This window comes from Chanodichthys erythropterus, chromosome 2 (genome assembly GCF_024489055.1).
Source record: "Chanodichthys erythropterus isolate Z2021 chromosome 2, ASM2448905v1, whole genome shotgun sequence".
NCBI lineage: Eukaryota > Metazoa > Chordata > Actinopteri > Cypriniformes > Xenocyprididae > Chanodichthys > Chanodichthys erythropterus.
In genome coordinates, this window is record NC_090222.1 from 35,386,459 (window position 1) to 35,404,884 (window position 18,426).

The following is an 18,426-nucleotide window of genomic DNA, read 5'->3' on the forward strand; positions in this document are numbered from 1 at the left end:
CTGCAGAGAACTTGCATGCCGATTTTGTTCAACCCTTCTCATCAGAAGACGCTCCTGTCGAGGTGTTAACTTCCGTGGAGGACCTGGACATCTCTGTGAGATGGTTGTAGTTCCATCTTTTTTAAATTGTTGTACCACTTTTGCTACAATATTCTGACTGATGAGTAAAGCTTTGCTGAACTTCTTGTAGTCTTCACCTTTCTGGTGAAATTATTTTCTTTCTCAGGTCTTGTGACTTTTCTCTTCCATGTGGTGCCATTGCTGACAGCATGAAATGGGAACTGTCTGCTGGACACCTGTGTAATGAATAATTAGACTCACCTGTGGTTGAATTCTTGTTAAATTAGACATTTGTAGTCTAAAATTTAGCTCTGCTCCAGAGACTTTCAGTGGGGTGTACTCATTTTTGCATCACCCTAATTTGAGTAAAACTGAAAATTTTGTTCGCTAAGTTATATTATGAACCTTACTTTCATGTTATAAGTCTTGTCACCATTTTGGAAATTGTTCATTCAGATATTGTTTAAAATGTTACTTTTCAAACGGGGTGTACTCATTAACGTTTGCCAAATAAATAAATAAAATATTTTTGTTGTTGTTTTTAATTTTTTTTTCCAGTGATGTACAAAGGAAGACTTCGTAGGGAAGCTGTAAAAATCAAAGCAAACATGAAAAGGTTTGATGCAAAAGTGCTACAGTCAATTATTTCTTAAAAAAGCAGCCCCAAAGATCGCAACAAAACTGAAAAAAGTAATAAAAGTTAACACCCACTAATCTATATAGAGAGAGATCAATGGTAACACCACGTTTGTAAAAGGAAACAATGTGAAATTGTAATTAAACTTGTAATTTAACAATGTTGCGGATGGAGATCTGCTTTGAAATCATTTCACTACAATATTGTCATTCCAAAAAAAAAAAATTACTGATTATTTTGTCTGTTAATCTTGTCATGCAGCTCCAGCAGTGTCTTCCAGGAGCAGCTTGTGAATTTCTGGATCCTCCACCACCTGCAAAACCACAAACAAACATGAACAAACAGATCATCTCAGAATCTGTCATGATCACAGTGGATTTGACTGATTGTTTGATGTGATTGTGGTGATGATACAGTACCTTTGCATCTTCATCCTTCTTGCACAAAGCTTTCCCAGTCAAAACACAGAAACTGATCGTCACACAGAGCTGAAGGACCGACAACACTATCATCATGATATCTATTCCTCTGAAGACCATCTAGAGGTGGGTAAATACAAAGATTTTAGATACACAAATATGGTGCAACATGCACCATTGGAGTCTGATAGCTCCTCCCCCTCCCCTCCATAACAGGTTGTTTGCAATCACATGGTTCTGGTGACATGCGAAATTAACGTGGAGGGCAAGCAGTGAAAATTAGAATGGAAGAGATGGAGAAAAGTCCGTACTTTGCTGGTTTAGAAAGGTATAAACAGAAAATCACAACATATTTTGGACGTGAACCTTATGGTATGAAGAGGAGCGATTTTTCTACTTAATTGAAAGACTTGACTGCCATTGAGGCAGTAGATATAGAAAATGTGAAGCTGTTGTCACGCCATGTCAAGTTCTAGTCTGGTTTGTTTATATCGCGCTGCCTTTCAGCTTACACGCAGCCACTTCAAAACTGTTCTCTAGCTTCTAGGGGTTTGATTTTGGTTGTCATTTGTTGAAATAAATACAAAAAATAAAAAAATAAAAACACAGTGTGTCGGTTTCTGTCAAAGACTGTTAAAAGGGGTGTCTGTCCGCTGAATGTGACCCTCTGATTCACCTCTGTGGTCATAAGGGAAAGTGAATATTTACAAAGAAAACATTAAGACTACAGTTACATTTACACCCTTCCAACAAAGAAATGGATCGACTTCTGTCAGCTTGTTGAACACATTTTTTTATTTGGACATTTTCTACCACATGATGGCTGAAGCGGCAGCGCATGACACTGTTTTCACAGTAACCAGATCAACATTGTAAACAGAATTCTACAAAACTGAAGTGAAAACACCAAATGGATCATGCAATGGGCTAAAATAGTTTCACTTCCCTGCAAACGATACCATGAAGGATTTGAATATTAAATCAAGTCAAAAACAAAAAAGGTAAGCAGGTATCTGTATTCATTTCAGTTTTAGCAGACGCAAAATGCTATAAAAGATGACAACTTTTAAAGTTAAAAAACGATATAAGTTGTGTAAACGAAAAAAGCTCATTGTGGTTTCTCAGTTTGATAGATTTGAGCAACCATAAATGATGCAAAACATAGGGATTTTGAGTTTGTGATAGGATTCCTGTATAGAAAAATCACTCCTTGCCCTCCAGCCGCATTTCGCCCGCAGTAATGACGTCATGTGCAAACAACCTATTAAAGGATTAGTCCACGTTCAAATAAAATTTTCCGGATAATTCTCACCCTCATGTTATCCAAGATGTTCATGTCTTTCTTTCTTCGGTAGAAAGAAATTTAGGTTTTTGATGAAAACATTCCAGGATTATTCTCCTTATAGTGGACTTCAGTGGCCTCCAGAGGGTTGAAGGTCAAAATTACAGTTTCAATGCAGCTTCAAAGGGCTTTAAACGATACCAAACAATGAATAAGGGTTTTATCTAGCAAAACGATCGGTCATTTTTGAAAAAAATACAACTGTATACGCTTTAAAAACACAACTGATCGCCTTTCTGTATTCTTCAAAAGGCTTGTGCTGTATGTCCTACGCCTTCCCTATTCAACTTACGGAGCGAACGCAGCGCCAGTTCCGTTTTTTTCTGTAAGTAGAATAGGGAACGTGTAGGACATACAGTGTATGCTTTTTGAAGAATACAGAAAGCGGAACCACATGCAAGGCGATCATTTGTGTTTATAAACATACAGTTGTATTTTTGTAGAAAATGGCCGATCGTTTCGCTAGATAAGACGGTTATTCCTCGTCTGGTATCGTTTAAAGCTCTTTGAAGCTGCACTGAAACTATAATTTTGCCCTTCAACCATTTGGAGGCCACTGAAATCCACTATAAGGAGAAAAATCCTGGAATGTTTTCCTCAAAAACCTTAATTTCGACTGAAGAACGAAAGAAAGACATGAACATCTTGGATGACATGGGGGTGAGTAAATTATCAGGAAAATTTTATTTGAAAGTGGACTAATCCTTTAAAGCACACATTCCACACTTCATTTTTTCAGTTAACTAAGTGCATCATCTGGGTATTTAAAGTGCACTTTTTCTTTTTGATATTTTCAGTGTTACTCGCACTATCTATACTTTCAAAACGGCATAAGTATGTGAATTGGGACGCATCTAGTCAGTGTCCTGAATGCGCTCTTGGGACTGAACATGAGCATTGGCTGGTCTAGCCTGAAAAATAAGCTTTTTTAACAGTATTTGAGCACAAGAAACAACATTTATGGGTCAGTTCATGTCAGATATTGTTGCTGATTTGAATTAAGTTATTTAAATGTGAGTGTGGTGAGCAGTTTTTGAGATTTCAGGACTCCTCTGTTCAATTAGATAAGACTAAGTCTTGGACGCCCAAAATAGAGTGCAACAGTCTGGTCCTGGAAGTAAAAACTCCATTCATTTTCTCCATAGGGAAATAGATTAACAATAACTTATAAACCTTTGAATACAGACCTACTGTGAGCTACAAGGTTGTTAATCGTTGGTTTTTGCTTCTGTTAAGACATTAACCCACATTATTTCAACTTATTTTTAAAGTAATTATGTTTAACAGATGAATTCATGGTGAAAAACTACATTGCCCATGACACTGTACAGAAAAATTCCACCAGAGAGTCGAAATAAGCAGCTCCAAAACAGACCTTTAGCTCCGCCCACTCCCATGAATGCCTCGATCGAGTCGGTCTCCCTACACTCTTTAAATACTTAAATATTTGTATAAATAAGCATATTTTGCAATAAACTTAAAATATATTGTTTTTATACACATAATCAACAGTTTTAAATGAGTAGTTTTATATTTCTCTATCGTTTTTAAGTTTCATGGGATTGTAGTTCTTTCCCTCACTAAAAATATTAAGTACACAGTTTTGTATCTTTGTGCTTTTGTCTGCTGATCAAATACTTTTTTGTGTGTGTGTGTCAGTTTGTATAATGTTATTTGGTGATAATGATTTATAACTCTTTAACAAAGACTTTTTTAAAATGCCCATGTAGGAAATGAATGAAAAACTAATTCTGGAACCAGCGCTGCTGAAGAAGTTGACAGGCACTGTTGCGCTCTATTGTTGCCTGGAGATCATGTTGCAAATAGGGCTTCCTTAACAAATCACTTCCTTCCAAACAGACTTTCCTTGAAAGGGATTTTGGACTTTTTAATGTCAAATTATTGAAAGGAAAATCATCCATAAATCCTGTGAGAAACATAAATCCCTATCACTACTCAGTGCACCATATCTGAACCACTTTTATGGTGCTATTTGTCTTTTTGGAGCTTGGCATTACATGTAAAGGAGTGACCAAGAAATTCCATTTTTGCCTTTTTGGAAAAGATTAACTGTGAGTATGTTTGGAAGAAGATTTGATGAGCAGTATCTTGTCTTACCGCCATAGTATCATTACCTCAGTGAGATTCTTGTAGTACAGACAGGTCTCCATTCTCATGTTCTCTTCAGGGGACGGGGTTCTATATCTATCATAATCATAGCGTGAATAGCCCGAATAAGAACTGTAGATTTGATCACAAGAATAGTAATATCCAGTATGGCTATTCGCAAGGTCCACTGAATACAGCGCAACAGCTGTGATAGCCAGTGCAGCACTGACTACATTCACAATCATTCCGATGACCAGCTGTAAAACACAAACAATATATATATATATATATATATATATATATATATATATGTATGTATACATATATATACAGTGGGTACGGAAAGTATTCAGACCCCCTTACATTTTTACTTTTTGTTATATTGCAGCCATTTGCTAAAATCATTTAAGTTCATTATTTTCCTCATTAATGTCCACACAGCACCCCATATTGACAGAAAAACACAGAATTGTGGACATTTTTGCAGATTTATTAAAAAAGAAAAACTGAAATATCACATGGTCCTAAGTATTCAGACCCTTTGCTGTGACACTCATTTGTTTAACTCAGGTGCTGTCCATTTCTTCTGATCATCCTTGAGATGGTTCTACACCTTAATTTGAGTCCAGCTGTGTTTGATTATACTGATTGGACTTGATTAGGAAAGCCACACATCTATATAAGACCTTACAGCTCACAGTGCATGTCAGAGCAAAGGAGAATCATGAGGTCAAAGGAACTGCCTGAAGAGCTCAGAGACAGAATTGTGACAAGGCACAGATCTGGCCAAGGTTACAAAAAAATTTCTGCTGCACTTAAGGTTCCTAATAGCACAGTGGCCTCCATAATCCTTAAATGGAAGACGTTTGGGACGACCATAACCCTTCCTAGAGCTGGACATCCAGCCCAACTGAGCTATCGGGGGAGAAGAGCCTTGGTGAGAGAGGTAAAGAAGAACCCAAAGATCACTGTGGCTGAGCTCCAGAGATGCAGTCGGGAGATGGGAGAAAGTTGTAGAAAGTCAACCATCACTGCAGCCCTTCACCAGTTGGGGCTTTATGTAAGAGTGGCCCGAAGGAAGCCTCTCCTCAGTGCAAGACACATGGAAGCCCGCATGGAGTTTGCTAAAAAACACCTGAAGGACTCCAAGATGGTGAGAAATAAGATTCTCTGGTCTGATGAGACCAAGATAGAACATTTTGGCCTTAATTCTAAGTGGTATGTGTGGAGAAAACCAGGCACTGCTCATCACCTCTCCAATACAGTCCCAACAGTGAAGCATGGTGGTGGCAGCATCATGCTGTGGGGGTGTTTTTCAGCTGCAGGGACAGGACAACTGGTTGCAATCGAGGGAAAGATGAATGTGGCCAAGTACAGGGATATCCTGGATGAAAACCTTCTCCAGAGTGCTCAGGACCTCAGACTGGGCCGACGGTTTACCTTCCAACAAGACAATGACCCTAAGCTAAAATAACAAAGGAGTGGCTTCACAACAACTCTGTGACTGTTCTTGAATGGCCCAGCCAGAGCCCTGACTTAAACCCAATTGAGCATCTCTGGAGAGACCTAAAAATGGCTGTCCACCAACGTTTACCATCCAACCTGACAGAACTGGAGAGGATCTGCAAGGAGGAATGGCAGAGGATCCCCAAATCCAGGTGTGAAAAACTTGTTGCATCTTTCCCAAAAAGACTCATGGCTGTATTAGATCAAAAGGGTGCTTCTAAATATTGAGCAAAGGGTCTGAATACTTAGGACCATGTGATATTTCAGTTTTTCTTTTTTAATAAATCTGCAAAAATGTCAACAATTCTGTTTTTTTCTGTCAATATGGGGTGCTGTGTGTACATTAATGAGGAAAAAATGATCTTAATGAACTTAAATGATTTTAGCAAATGGCTGCAATATAACAAAGAGTGAAAAATTTAAGGGGGTCTGAATACTTTCTGTACCCACTGTATATATTAACTTGCAAAACTGGAACTGTCAAAAACACAAATGCCTTTCAAAAACTTACCAGACAAGAGCTGGGAAACTTAGCTGCAAGAATACACACAATTCCAACTACAAGGAACTATAGACAAAAGCAAACAAACAAAAACATCTGTGCATTTTTTTCTTTCACATTTTTGCTTTAGATTTTGAATAAATCAAATGAATGATACAAAACGAGACCCAGGTCTTACCACACTACCGAGCCAAAAGGGTCCCATGGCCATCATATCCATGTTCCAGTATAACCCAAGGCATGTAAACACAATCCCCACCACAATATTGAGGATACCAACAATCATCTGCACAACCTATGGAACAAGAGAACAATATTTTTTTATGCAACCATCTATCAAGAATCTTAAAATAAGAATATCTCTAGTTTGGCACAATTACATTGTAAGTAAACCAATCAAATTTTTGCTTTCAGTGTGGACAGACAAATTACTTCACAACTTTTGCAAAATGTTGTATATTGTTTGAATTTAATTCTGTCAGACCACTATCATTAACGATTATTAATGATAATAAAGAATAATCCTGGAATGTTTTCCTCAAAAACCTTAATTTCTTTTCGACTGAAGAAAGAAAGACATGGACATCTTGGATGACATGGGGGTGAGTAAATTATCAGGAAAATTTTATTGAAAAAGTGGACTAATCCTTTATAGTTGGTGGTATGAAACTCTTCTGGGCAAAACTCCCCACTCATTCAAGCAGCCATGCCTGGACAGAGCAGGGAGTGAAGTGATAAATGATAAAATTATAAAAGGTAAATGAGCAGTCTTAAGCGAGCGTGATTAATACGAACAGCTGCGAATTACACAAATCATCCTAAACGATCCAGCCGGAGGTGGTATGATTCTTGCAACAAGCATGATGCTAATCACATAGCAACAAGCGTGTTGCCAATTGAGTATCCTGCACCTTGGCAGCAAGCATGCTGCGAATCAGCAATAGTAACAAGCATGTTACTGAGCCCCGATGAGCCTTTATTGCAACAAGCATGTTGCAAACCTAATTTGAATGGGCTTTTCCGTCTCTAATGGGGAATCTTACACCCCTAGTGGCAGCAAATCTGATACAACAAGTATGTTGAAAATCACTAACTAGTACAATGGCACCCGTACTCGTACTGAACGATGTTGTTGATGTCAAGCAGTTTCTCTAAATAATGCTGCTTGGCTCCATTTCTCCATTTCTTTCCAAGAAACTGCACCATATTGCAAAAAGGCAAACAAATATCAAGCTGTTTCACGATTTCTCTCAGTCTCACTGTCGAAGTAACCATGGTAACGGATAGCGTATGCTTCTAACATGGCGATGCCTTCCCAAAATGAAATGCGGAGTGAAAACATTGTGACATAACTCCTCATTCTCTATAGCAACTATAGCTTTAAGACCGAGCATTTTCCAATAGCAACTATAGCTTTAAGAACAGCTTGTTACTGGTGTTGAATACTGGAAGGTGTATTTGAAAGACGCGGTCTAATCTGAAATGTATCATTGATCAGCTGAATGTCAGCTGACGCAAGCTTGACTGACGTGTCTGCCAGAACTGATGCTATACGCTTGATTCTGCTTGCATAAATAAATTTGAAACTAAAATGTAACTTCTTTCAAAGTTGCAGCATGGTACTAATACTTTTGACTATTCCAAAACTGCGTTAGATTTTGGTGTTTTTAAAATGTTTCTAATACATTGTACTGACAAAAGCAACTGCAACCAAATTGTAAAATGTTGTAAAGCATCTTAAATCTTATGTCTTTCCTACCCCCAGTTTGAGGTTAAGCCTAAATGCAATTTGCATTGACAAATCTTAAAATATCTCAGTGCCATTGTTTTGTCTCAAGATGCACACCAATAATGTTTTTTTTTTTTTTTCGTTTTTTCTCTAATGCACATTTAAAAAGATACTTCCATGCCCTGATTTAACTAAGGCCTAATCCTGGCTTAATCTCAGCCCTCTCTGTGAAACCGGGCCTTAGTGCTTAAATTAAATCTGTTCAAAGCAGCCTAAAATGACAAGGCCTTAAAGTGTCTGACTCACCCCAAGAGCTGTGTGGGTGTTCATCAGCTTTTCTTTCATATCCTGAGATACAGAACACACTGGACTGCAGCACAGAAGTCTCAGAATCTGACACAGAACGGGCCATTTGCTCTTTGTGTTTGGGGTGACGGTGATGACCGTCATTCCCTCACCCTGAGACACTGTCAGAGACATGATGCAGACGAAAGTCTTCCCACAGGTAACTATGGCTGAACCTCCTGTTTGTTTAACTGCATGAAACAATAAGGACAAAAAAATTATTACTTTTCATCATTTTTACACATAATGTCATTATATCAGGTTTGGTGGATACAAAGCATAGACATTTAACACTTTAAATAGATGTTTACGTATAATGATACACAATGGATGAATATATTTAATTATCGAAACAAATTTAGACCTGAATCAAAGTTAAGGAGCACAATCCAACGGCTTATGTTTCCTATAAGGAAGTTGTGGTACTGCAGGCTGTTTAACCATGCACAGTTTGTTCAGTAATATTAAAATGATTGTCTTTTTTGTTGTTGTTTTCGAGTTCATTATATATTTGTTAATTATCTTAAGAAACACTGTAACTCAAACTCACCTTGTATAGAGGTGGCACGTCTATGCAAGTCTCAGTCCAGATTAGAGATGGCACGAGTCTCTGTGGGAGTTTTTAAGGCGGAGTTTTGTTTTGTTTTGTTTTTCCCGGCAGTGACTTCCTCTATAGAGTTCAAATTTAAACTGGTATAACTGGAATGATGCTCATGATGACTTGTATTCTACTTGTGAGCAAGCTCATTCTATTCAACTGTTTAATAATTTTACCTTGACAAATCCAATCTTAATTGCTGAAATAAGAATTGAAAATAATTGAAAAATAAAACAATTTTTCCATCAGCTACTGTCAGAAATGTAGGAGTTACTCTTGATCCTTCATTGACTCTGGATGTTTACATTAGTAAACTTTCCAAAGATGGATTTTTACAGCTTCACCATTTAGCCCAACTCCATGCTTATGTTTCCCCAAAAGATGCTGAATCATTGAATCCAGCACTTTTATAAAACTACAGAGCAGTATCCCTTCTTCCTTTCATTGCAAAGACACTTGAGAGAGTTGTGTTCAACCAACTGTCTACTTATCTCACACAGAACAGCCTCCTTGACAACCACCAGTCTGGCTTCAAGAATGGCCACTCAACTAAGACTGCCTTGCTCTCAGTCACTGAAGCACTGAGACTGGCACGAGCAACTTCAAAATCATCAGTACTCATCTTGCTGGATCTGTCAGCTGCTTTTGACACTGTTAACCACCAGATCCTCCTGTCAACCCTCATGTCGAAGAGCATCTCAGGAACCGCACTCCAGTGGTTCAAGTCTTACCTCTCAGGTAGGTCCTTCAGCGTATCTTGGAGAGGTGAGGTGTCCAAGTCACATCATCTTGCTACTGGGGTGCCTCAGGGCTCCGTGCTTGGACCATTACTTTTCTCAATCTACATGTCATCACTAGGATCTGTCATTCAGGAACATGGTTTTTCCTATCACTGTTATGCTGATGACACACAACTCTACCTCTCATTCCAACCAGATGATCCAACGGTTGCTGGTCGCATCGCAGCCTGCCTGACAGCCATTTCTGCCTGGATGAAGGACCACCACCTTCAACTCAACCTTGCAAAAACGGAACTGCTTGTGGTCGGTGTCAACCCAACACTTCATCACAACCTTTCAATTCAACTTGGGTCGTCAACCATAACTCCTTCCAGGACAGCCAGGAACCTTGGAGTGGTGATGGATGAGCTTCACAGATCATATGGAAGATTAGACCCTTCCTATTGGAGCATTCCACACAAATTCTTGTCCAAGCTCTTGTTCTATCCAGACTGGACTATTGTAATTCTCTCTTGGCTGGCCTTCCAGCATGCACTGTCAAGCCTCTAAAAACTGATCCAGAATGCTGCAGCAAGACTGGTGTTTAACGAACTGAAGAGAGCACATGTCACACCTCTCTTCATCAGTCTGCTTTGGCTGCCAATAGCTGCTCGCATCCAATTCAAGGCTCTGATACTTCAGACTTATGCGCCCTCCAGAAACTTGCATTCTGCAAGTGAACGGCGCCTTGCCATCACAAAGGGGCACAAAATCGCTCTCACGGACCTTGTCCTGGTCTGTTCCTGGCTGGTGGAATGACCTGCCACGCTCTATCCGAGCAGCTGATTCTTTAGCCATTTTCAAAAAAATGCTAAAGATGGATCTTTTTCATCAGCACTTAACCCATAATTACCTTGATTTCTATTCTTCTTCCATCTATTTGTGTATTTATTTAAAAAAAAAAAAAATTCCTTGCTACGAGCACTTTACTGAGGTAACTGTGACTTCACACAGCACTTAAGTACTGTTGTTCTCATGTTAGTTTGATTGATTCTACTACTCTCATTTGTAAGTCCCCTTGGAGAAAAGCGTCTGCTAAATGACTAAATGTAAATGTAATTAGTTCCTGCTTTTATTTCATCAGGCCTCGACTAGTGTAATGCTCTTTTTGCTGGATTACCATTGCACTCTATTTCTTGTTTACATTACATTCAAAATTCTGCTGCAAGAATTTTAACCCCCAAACGATCTGCTCATATTACCCCATCTTATTTAAACTCAATTGGCTCGCTTTATCATCTCGCATTACTTACAAAATCCTTCTGCTTACTTTTAAATCACTCAATGGCTTTGCTCCTCCTTATCTCTCTGATCTACTGTCTCCTTATGTTCCGCCTTGATCACTTCGATCCTTAGGGAGCGAACTTCTTATTGTACCTAGATTTCTAGATGTCTATCTTCAGTGGGCAGTATGCAATTTTCCATCATTGCACTTAAACTATGGAACTCTGTACCACTAGCACAAAGGACAATAACTTCACTCTCTGTATTTAAATCACAACTCAAAACCTACTTGTTTACCCAATACTATCAGTCATAACAGTCTTTATGCACTCTCCTCATCCTATACTACCAGCTGTAATTCTCTGAGTATTTTTGTTCTGTGTATGTTGCATATTTACTATTCTTTGTTTGTCACTTATTGACACAATCCTTTTTCTGTTGTTACATGTTATATATCTCTGTTTTATGTATGTAATTGTACCATGATATGCAACTGCATTCATTTCTATACCCCTGACTGGGCAAATGTATACTGTCCACTTGATTATGATACGACTGTTTTTGTTCATGTGAATAGACTGTCTATTATGTTACTATTTTTGTAAAGCGTCCTTGAGATTGGGAAAGGCGCTATATAAATTAAACATATTATTATTATTATTATTAATGTTAAATATGGGAGATGTAAGCAATGCTATTATTGGTAATAGTAACAAATGTTACCCTCACTCCACAATGGTGAATCATATAAAAGAAAAGAAAGATGGTTCCACAGCGACTTTGAAATGCGCTTATTGATTACTGTATACAGTCAAACAGCGCCCTCTATCTGCTGTTTATTGCTATTACGGTAGTAGAGCGAGACTGTGGATTCATACTGTACATGTATCGTTTCCAAGCGGTTAAAATAACTTAATTTACAAATTACTACATTGCAAATTATCTATGAACGTGTTAAGAAGCTGTTTTCATGTATTTGGAGCATACCCTGTTTTCTATTTATTAGAAATTACGATGCTTAGGCCTATAGTGTGGATTATTTGTGTAAGATTTTTGAATATATGCATCAAACAACACCAAATATTTCATATCGTGCAGCTTTCGTTCTTGTTTTAATAGATAAAGTGAAGGAAGCATGTATTTAAAAAGTAATTCGTTATGATTTCATTTTGACTTTTTCACTTCAACAAGAAGCTCATGAGACAGGGATTGCAATGCTTTATTTAGCTTAGAAATAATGATCATACATCACATCAGACAGTTGAGAATGTGTTAAAATGACACATCAATCAGTAATTTTCCATCAAATGTGTGTTTATACGTTTTTGGACATTATAGCTGTATAAGCTCGTTGCGTTTATTTATTTTTTTTATTTATATATATATATATATATATATATATATATATATATATATATATATATATATATATATATATATATATATTATTTTTTTTTTTTTTTTTATTGTTAAGAAAAAATAAGAATAAAACATTTAGCAAATAAAAAGTAATCACAAATTAATCAAAATCAAAACTTCTGGTAGTTGTTGAGCCGTATGTTTTGCCCATGCCTTTCTTTCTTTCTTTCTTTCTTTCTTTCTTTCTTTTGAGTTCACCCAGAAACTAAATTTTGTCATCATTTACTCACGCTAATGTTGTTCCAAACCCATAAGACAACAGAGAATTAGACATATTATTATCTAATGAAAGCAACAACATTAATTTCTTGATGAATGTGAAAAATCTTAGGTAAGCCCATTGAATTTGATGACCATTTGAATCAAGTCAAAACCTGGAAAGTCCATGGCTATGATTCCAAAACAAGGTTTGGGATTCTTTTTAAATTCCTTTTCAAGATGATCATACAACCAAGGATTGATTTGCTTTGCCAACTTTTTTGGCAAAAAACGAAACCCCAAAACTGTACCTAAGCTTGTGCCACTCGAGTAGCTCAGACTCAGAGCAGAACCTGTTCTACACTTATCGGCAGCTTCTTCCAGATGCTTTTTAATCTTTTCCTCTTTGACTTTAACATTAGTTACTTTATAGTCTCCTTTTTCGTCCGTTTCAAACAAAATAATGCCTAGCTTAAAGGTGTTTTTCTGAACAAAAACAATCTTTCCTCTTACTTTACCAATCGTCGGAACTGACGGCTTAACCCAGATATCTTTAGCATTTCTGATCTTGTTTTCAACTAAACTGGGAACTTTGCTGAACTCAGGATTAACAGGCTTCACTCTGACCAACACGGTCTCAGTTTTATATTTAGATAAAAATTCTCGAATTGTTTCGAGAGCATCGGGGAAAGTTGTTTTTTGGTCAATCGGTCCATGCTTAATTTTCAAGTTTTTCCCAGACACTCTCAAGTCGAAGTATCGTATCCCGGCCATTAACTGGTTCCATAGTGACCATGCCTGACATTTAGCTAGTAGTCCTCCATGAAGGGCCAAGGACTCATGGGTACCAGGAATAGTGAGGGTAGAAATTAACTTTTCATCATCCAGAGTTTTCATCCAGCCAATTTTGTAATTTGCAGGGAGATTGAGTGTTTTCCCATCATTAAACACTTCTGGATCACTACTCTTGTGCAGTCTGTGGAACAAAATCAGAATATGAGTTTAAAAATGTACCTGTCACACTTTCTTCATCACCAGCATAATGTATAGCTTGAATGCACTGTAAGCTGCTTTGGATTAGTGTCTGCCAAATTAATACATGTAATGAGAAGTAACAGACTTAAAGTAAAACAAGAATCCAAACAGAAATCAAATTCAGGTTGACAGGCAGGCTCTTCCAAAACTTTTAATCAGGCTACATTTGAATGGAATTCAGAGGAAAAAGCAGGCAGACATTCTGACATATCAGTGGTGCACAATAAAAAAAAATGATGTGCAATACTATTTTTCCGAAGAACCCGTTCATTTCATGAATAGCTTAGTGTTCGGGTCGGGTTCGGGTTTGTGACTATAAGCTATATAAGGCTTGCGCACCGTCTAATCTGTTGTGACCGACAGAGCGTGTTGTGGGAGCACAGCTAGTATATAATTAGAGTGACATAAGTGTTTTGCGCATGAGCTCCCGCTCTCGCGCGCTCTTTTGTTCACAACACAGCAGACTGCACTCAAACCTTTAACTGAGTGAACCAAGTTGGGTTGAAAGTGGACAAACCCAGCGATTGGGTTGTTTTAACCCAACAGTTGGGTTAAATATTTTCCCAACCTGCTGGGTAGTTTTATTTAACCCAACTATTGTTTGAAAATGACTATATGGCTGACTTAAAATGAATCTAAAATGAAATTAAAATGTTCATTTATTAAACATATTAATAAATGTTCATTTTCAAGATATTTTGGGTTCATTTTAAGCAATACTGTAATTTTTAAACAATAGTTGAGTACTGCTGGGTTAAAACAACCCAATCGCTGGGTTTGTCCATTTTCAACCCAACTTGGGTTGTTTTTAACCCAGCATTTATTAGAGTGTATGCACGCGAAAAACTGCCCGAAAAACTCATTTTGGCGTAGGCTATATATTCTACGAGATTACACACGCGTTTTGATACGCATTTTCGTGTGATCGAGCTCTATTGGTCAGACACAGTCACTCGTGTTTGCTGGATAACAGGTGAGCCACACTGTAGCACAAAATTATACACAAACCTCTTAAATTAAATTATTACGCAATAATGTAAAGAGATTAGGCACAGCACAGCCGCAAACCAAATAAATTGCCGTCTCAGAAATCAGAGCTTTGTCAAGAAAATACTAGCCTATCATACAAACTGTCTACTATTTGATATATTCAAATGTTTTAAACCTTGTACGGGTTGGAATTAAATGATCAAATAGACGCTATTGTCTCTCTCAGAAATTAGCTTTGTCAAGAGCAGGCTATATCATCTAAAACACTACATAATACACATTTTTTATTATTTAATATGTGTATTTAAATGTTTAAAAACATCGTAGGTTAAGATGATTGAGTGAAAACTAGCAGCATATGAAATAAAGCGCGAGCAAGTCAAATAGCCTTGTTGCCGCCTGTGCGTCTCTTCACTATTGATGTGTCTTTCTATCTAAACGTTTTACGATATGATCTTGCCGTTTTACTAGCCTTCACTTTTTTCCGAACTGATTTTTTATATGAGAGATAAAAAATGAACATAACAATGTAAGAATCTGAAAGCATTAGGACACAGATATGTTAGAAACATAGATTTATATTAAATTCCTTATTGAACCCTTGTAATGATCAGTAGCCTATTCACTATATAAAATAACATTTACTTTGTTGTAGTTTTCTTTCTTTCTTTCTTTCTTTCTTTCTTTCTTTCTTTCTTTCTTTCTTTCTTTCTTTCTTTCTTTCTAATTAACTAACCCCAATAACCTAATTTTAGCACATAAAAAATTAATTTATTCAGTCTTTTTTCTTTTTCTTTTTTGTTACTCACAGCAGCATCAGGATACACAGAATTTTCACAGGAACTCCCATCTTCTCAGTGGTCTGAGGACAGCACAGAATAAAACAATACATTAATACAAAACTGTGTTTACAAAGAGGTTTAAGGTGATGAATGTATTTTGGAATTCTAATTGGAGGAAACATGGTCAAATGTTGTTATTTTTATTTATTTGTTTTTACAAAATTGTTGTTTAAGCCATTTCCATCTTTTTATGACTTTAAATTTAGCTGAACAACTGTTACTGTTACAATAACAAGATAAAATACTTTTGATGGACACCCAGAAAAGTGTCAATAACAGCAGAATTTTTAGTTACTAGCAATGTAGTAATGTAAGTTTAAAAGACGGAATGTAAAATTATATATACATGTGAAAAAGTACCATGTGTGAACTGAGTGGAATTTCTCATTCTTTTGAACAAATTGCCAATTTTTTGTTAAATTCATGACATTTATTATGTACAGTTGTCTTGCTGTTTCCTACATTATCAATTGCTTATAACATGTTGATCACAAAATATTATTCTGGTTTTATGTTATATAGCCTTAACAGCATCAATTCATTTTCCTGTGAATCCTGTGGACCAGAAAATACAATTGCAGATGAAGCTTACCTATATCCTTCGTCTGTGTGTCTCTGAGACTGTCAGGTGTCTGCTCTATCAGCGCTGGTTTCGTGGAGATGCTTGTGCTCTTCTCTCACATTAAGCAATTAATAAGCACTTCTTAGTCAGTGTGAGGTCCTGGAACACACTTGACCTGATTCTGAACACATAGTATCTATATCCACTTCCTGTTTGCAATGATGCAGTGGTAATAAACTTTTTTTTTCTTATTTCTTCTTCACATTTGAGCTGGACTTGTGACAATGCACGCAATTCTGCTGAAAGTAACCATCAGAAGATCTGTGGTTCCTCAAAGGAAGGACATGGTCAGAACAATATTCAGGTCGGCTGTGGCTTTTAAATGATGCTCACTTGGTAGTAAGGGGCCCAAAGTGTGGCAACAAAAAATCTCCCACACCAGCAGCAGCCTGAACCTTGATACAAGATGCTTTTTTGTTGTTTAAGGCAAATTCTGGCCCTACCGTCTGAATATTGCAGCAGAAATCATTCTGTTGTCCAATTTTTGTGAGCCTGTGTGAATTGTAGCCTCAGTTTCCTGTTCTTAGCTGACAGGACCTTCTGCTGCTGTAGCTCATCTGCTTGAAGGTTTGACATGTTGTGTGTTCAGAGATGCTCTTCTGCAGACCTCAGTTGTAACAAGTGCTTATTTGAGTTGCTTTTCTATCAGCTGGAACCAGTCTGGCCATTCTTCTCTGACCTCTGGCATCAACAATGCATTTTCACCCACATAACTGCCGCTCACTGGATATTTTCTCTTCTTCTGACCATTCTCTGTAAACCCTAGAGGTGGTTGTGTGTGAAAATCCCAGAAGATAATCAGTTTCTTAAATACTCAGACCAGCCCAACAACAACCATCCAACATTTAAAGTCACATAAATCACATTTCCTCCTCATTCTGATGCCCAGTTTAAACTTCAAATCATCTTGACCATGTCTACATGTCTACATGCATTGAGTTGCGGTCATATGATTGGCAGTTGAACAGGTGTACCTAAAGTGGGTGGTGAGTATATGGACATGTAAAAGACATGCAAGATTATGTAAATGAACCGGTTTATTGTAACAAATTAATTAAATTACATACCAACTTACTAATAAAAACAATTTGTGGAAAAGAATCAGACCTTCTATTACTACTGATGATCATGTGTAGATATACAAAATAAAAATTTTATAGCATGGAAACTTAATGAACAATTAAGAAATTACGTATCACTGACATTTTCACAGTTATTACTCAGTGAAAAAAAATATTCATCATAGTTTGCACTTGTGATGTGCAGGAAGTAGCCACGCACTTAACCACAAACACTCTTCAGAACAATGCTAACCACAAAAAAATCAACATAACAGAAACTCTTTTGCTTTACTAAAAGCAAGTGGTTCCTTCCTTTAAAGGCAGAAATTTTTTATTCTTGAGTTATTACAGAGGTTATTACAAAAATGTCCTCAGTGACTGTGGTTGGTAGAGAATAAAGCAATACAAGTGTTATGATATTTATTTAAACAGAACATGGAATTTGAAGGTTTCAGCTGGAACAGGCATAAAATACAGGACAATATGCAAAGAAAATTGGTAATGGGTAATGTTTTGTTGACTGCAATATATCTGTAAAAAATAATGTGGTGTTTTTCAGGAGTGGCTTGTGAAGTTCTGGATCCTCCACCACCTGCAAAACCACAAACAAACATGAACACACAGACCAGTAGATATAAACTGTCATATATTTAACATATATTTAATTAAAATTTTCTAGCATGGAAACTTAAAGTCCGTGTAAAGTCAATTCTGAGAATTGTTTCTTAACAGGTTATTACAAATGTAACGCTGAAACACTTTACAAAGACTGTGAACTATGTAGTACTGAATTGTGGAGTTTGACCGTTAAACAGTTTTTTACCAATTCTGTTAATTTTTTTGGGTTGAGCTAAAACGGTGGGTCGATGACGCACTGGAGCCACTGAACATGGCCCCGCCCCTAACACTGTAATAGAGTACCTCAGGGATGATGTGTTTTTGTAGGCAAAACCCAGAAGCGAGTTAGCATTTTAGGACTTCCGATTCCATCGCCCTAAAGTCTATAGCT

The 18,426-nt window shown here is 37.2% G+C and overlaps 2 protein-coding genes across 2 annotated transcripts; both read right to left on the reverse strand.

Moving 5' to 3' along the window:
• Positions 1 to 950: 950 nt before the first annotated feature.
• Positions 951 to 9,234, reverse strand: tmem176l.4 (transmembrane protein 176l.4). The gene is made up of 7 exons (XM_067399226.1): positions 9,200 to 9,234; positions 8,611 to 8,840; positions 6,754 to 6,870; positions 6,585 to 6,641; positions 4,594 to 4,824; positions 1,117 to 1,236; positions 951 to 1,010 (listed from the first exon to the last, which is right to left on the reverse strand). The coding sequence occupies exons 2-7, from the start codon at positions 8,782 to 8,784 to the stop codon at positions 951 to 953; spliced, it is 759 nt and encodes a 252-aa protein (XP_067255327.1). The 5' UTR covers positions 8,785 to 8,840; positions 9,200 to 9,234.
• Positions 9,235 to 12,996: 3,762 nt separating this feature from the next.
• Positions 12,997 to 15,742, reverse strand: LOC137029607 (1-phosphatidylinositol phosphodiesterase-like). The gene is made up of 2 exons (XM_067399239.1): positions 15,702 to 15,742; positions 12,997 to 13,843 (listed from the first exon to the last, which is right to left on the reverse strand). The coding sequence occupies exons 1-2, from the start codon at positions 15,740 to 15,742 to the stop codon at positions 12,997 to 12,999; spliced, it is 888 nt and encodes a 295-aa protein (XP_067255340.1).
• Between the last annotated feature and the right edge of the window lie 2,684 nt (positions 15,743 to 18,426).

Excerpts from the sequence above, each read along its gene's own strand:
- tmem176l.4 (XM_067399226.1), bottom strand. The coding sequence starts at position 8,784 with ATGTCTCTGACAGTGTCTCAGGGTGAGGGAATGACGGTCATCACCGTC. Across the intron at positions 6,871-8,610 it reads ACACCCACACAGCTCTTGGG|GTTGTGCAGATGATTGTTGG; the intron begins GTGAGTCAGACA and ends CTTGTTCCATAG. Across the intron at positions 1,011-1,116 it reads AGAAGGATGAAGATGCAAAG|GTGGTGGAGGATCCAGAAAT; the intron begins GTACTGTATCAT and ends GTGGTTTTGCAG.
- LOC137029607 (XM_067399239.1), bottom strand. The coding sequence starts at position 15,742 with ATGGGAGTTCCTGTGAAAATTCTGTGTATCCTGATGCTGCT. Across the intron at positions 13,844-15,701 it reads CTGTGTATCCTGATGCTGCT|ACTGCACAAGAGTAGTGATC; the intron begins GTGAGTAACAAA and ends TTTGTTCCACAG.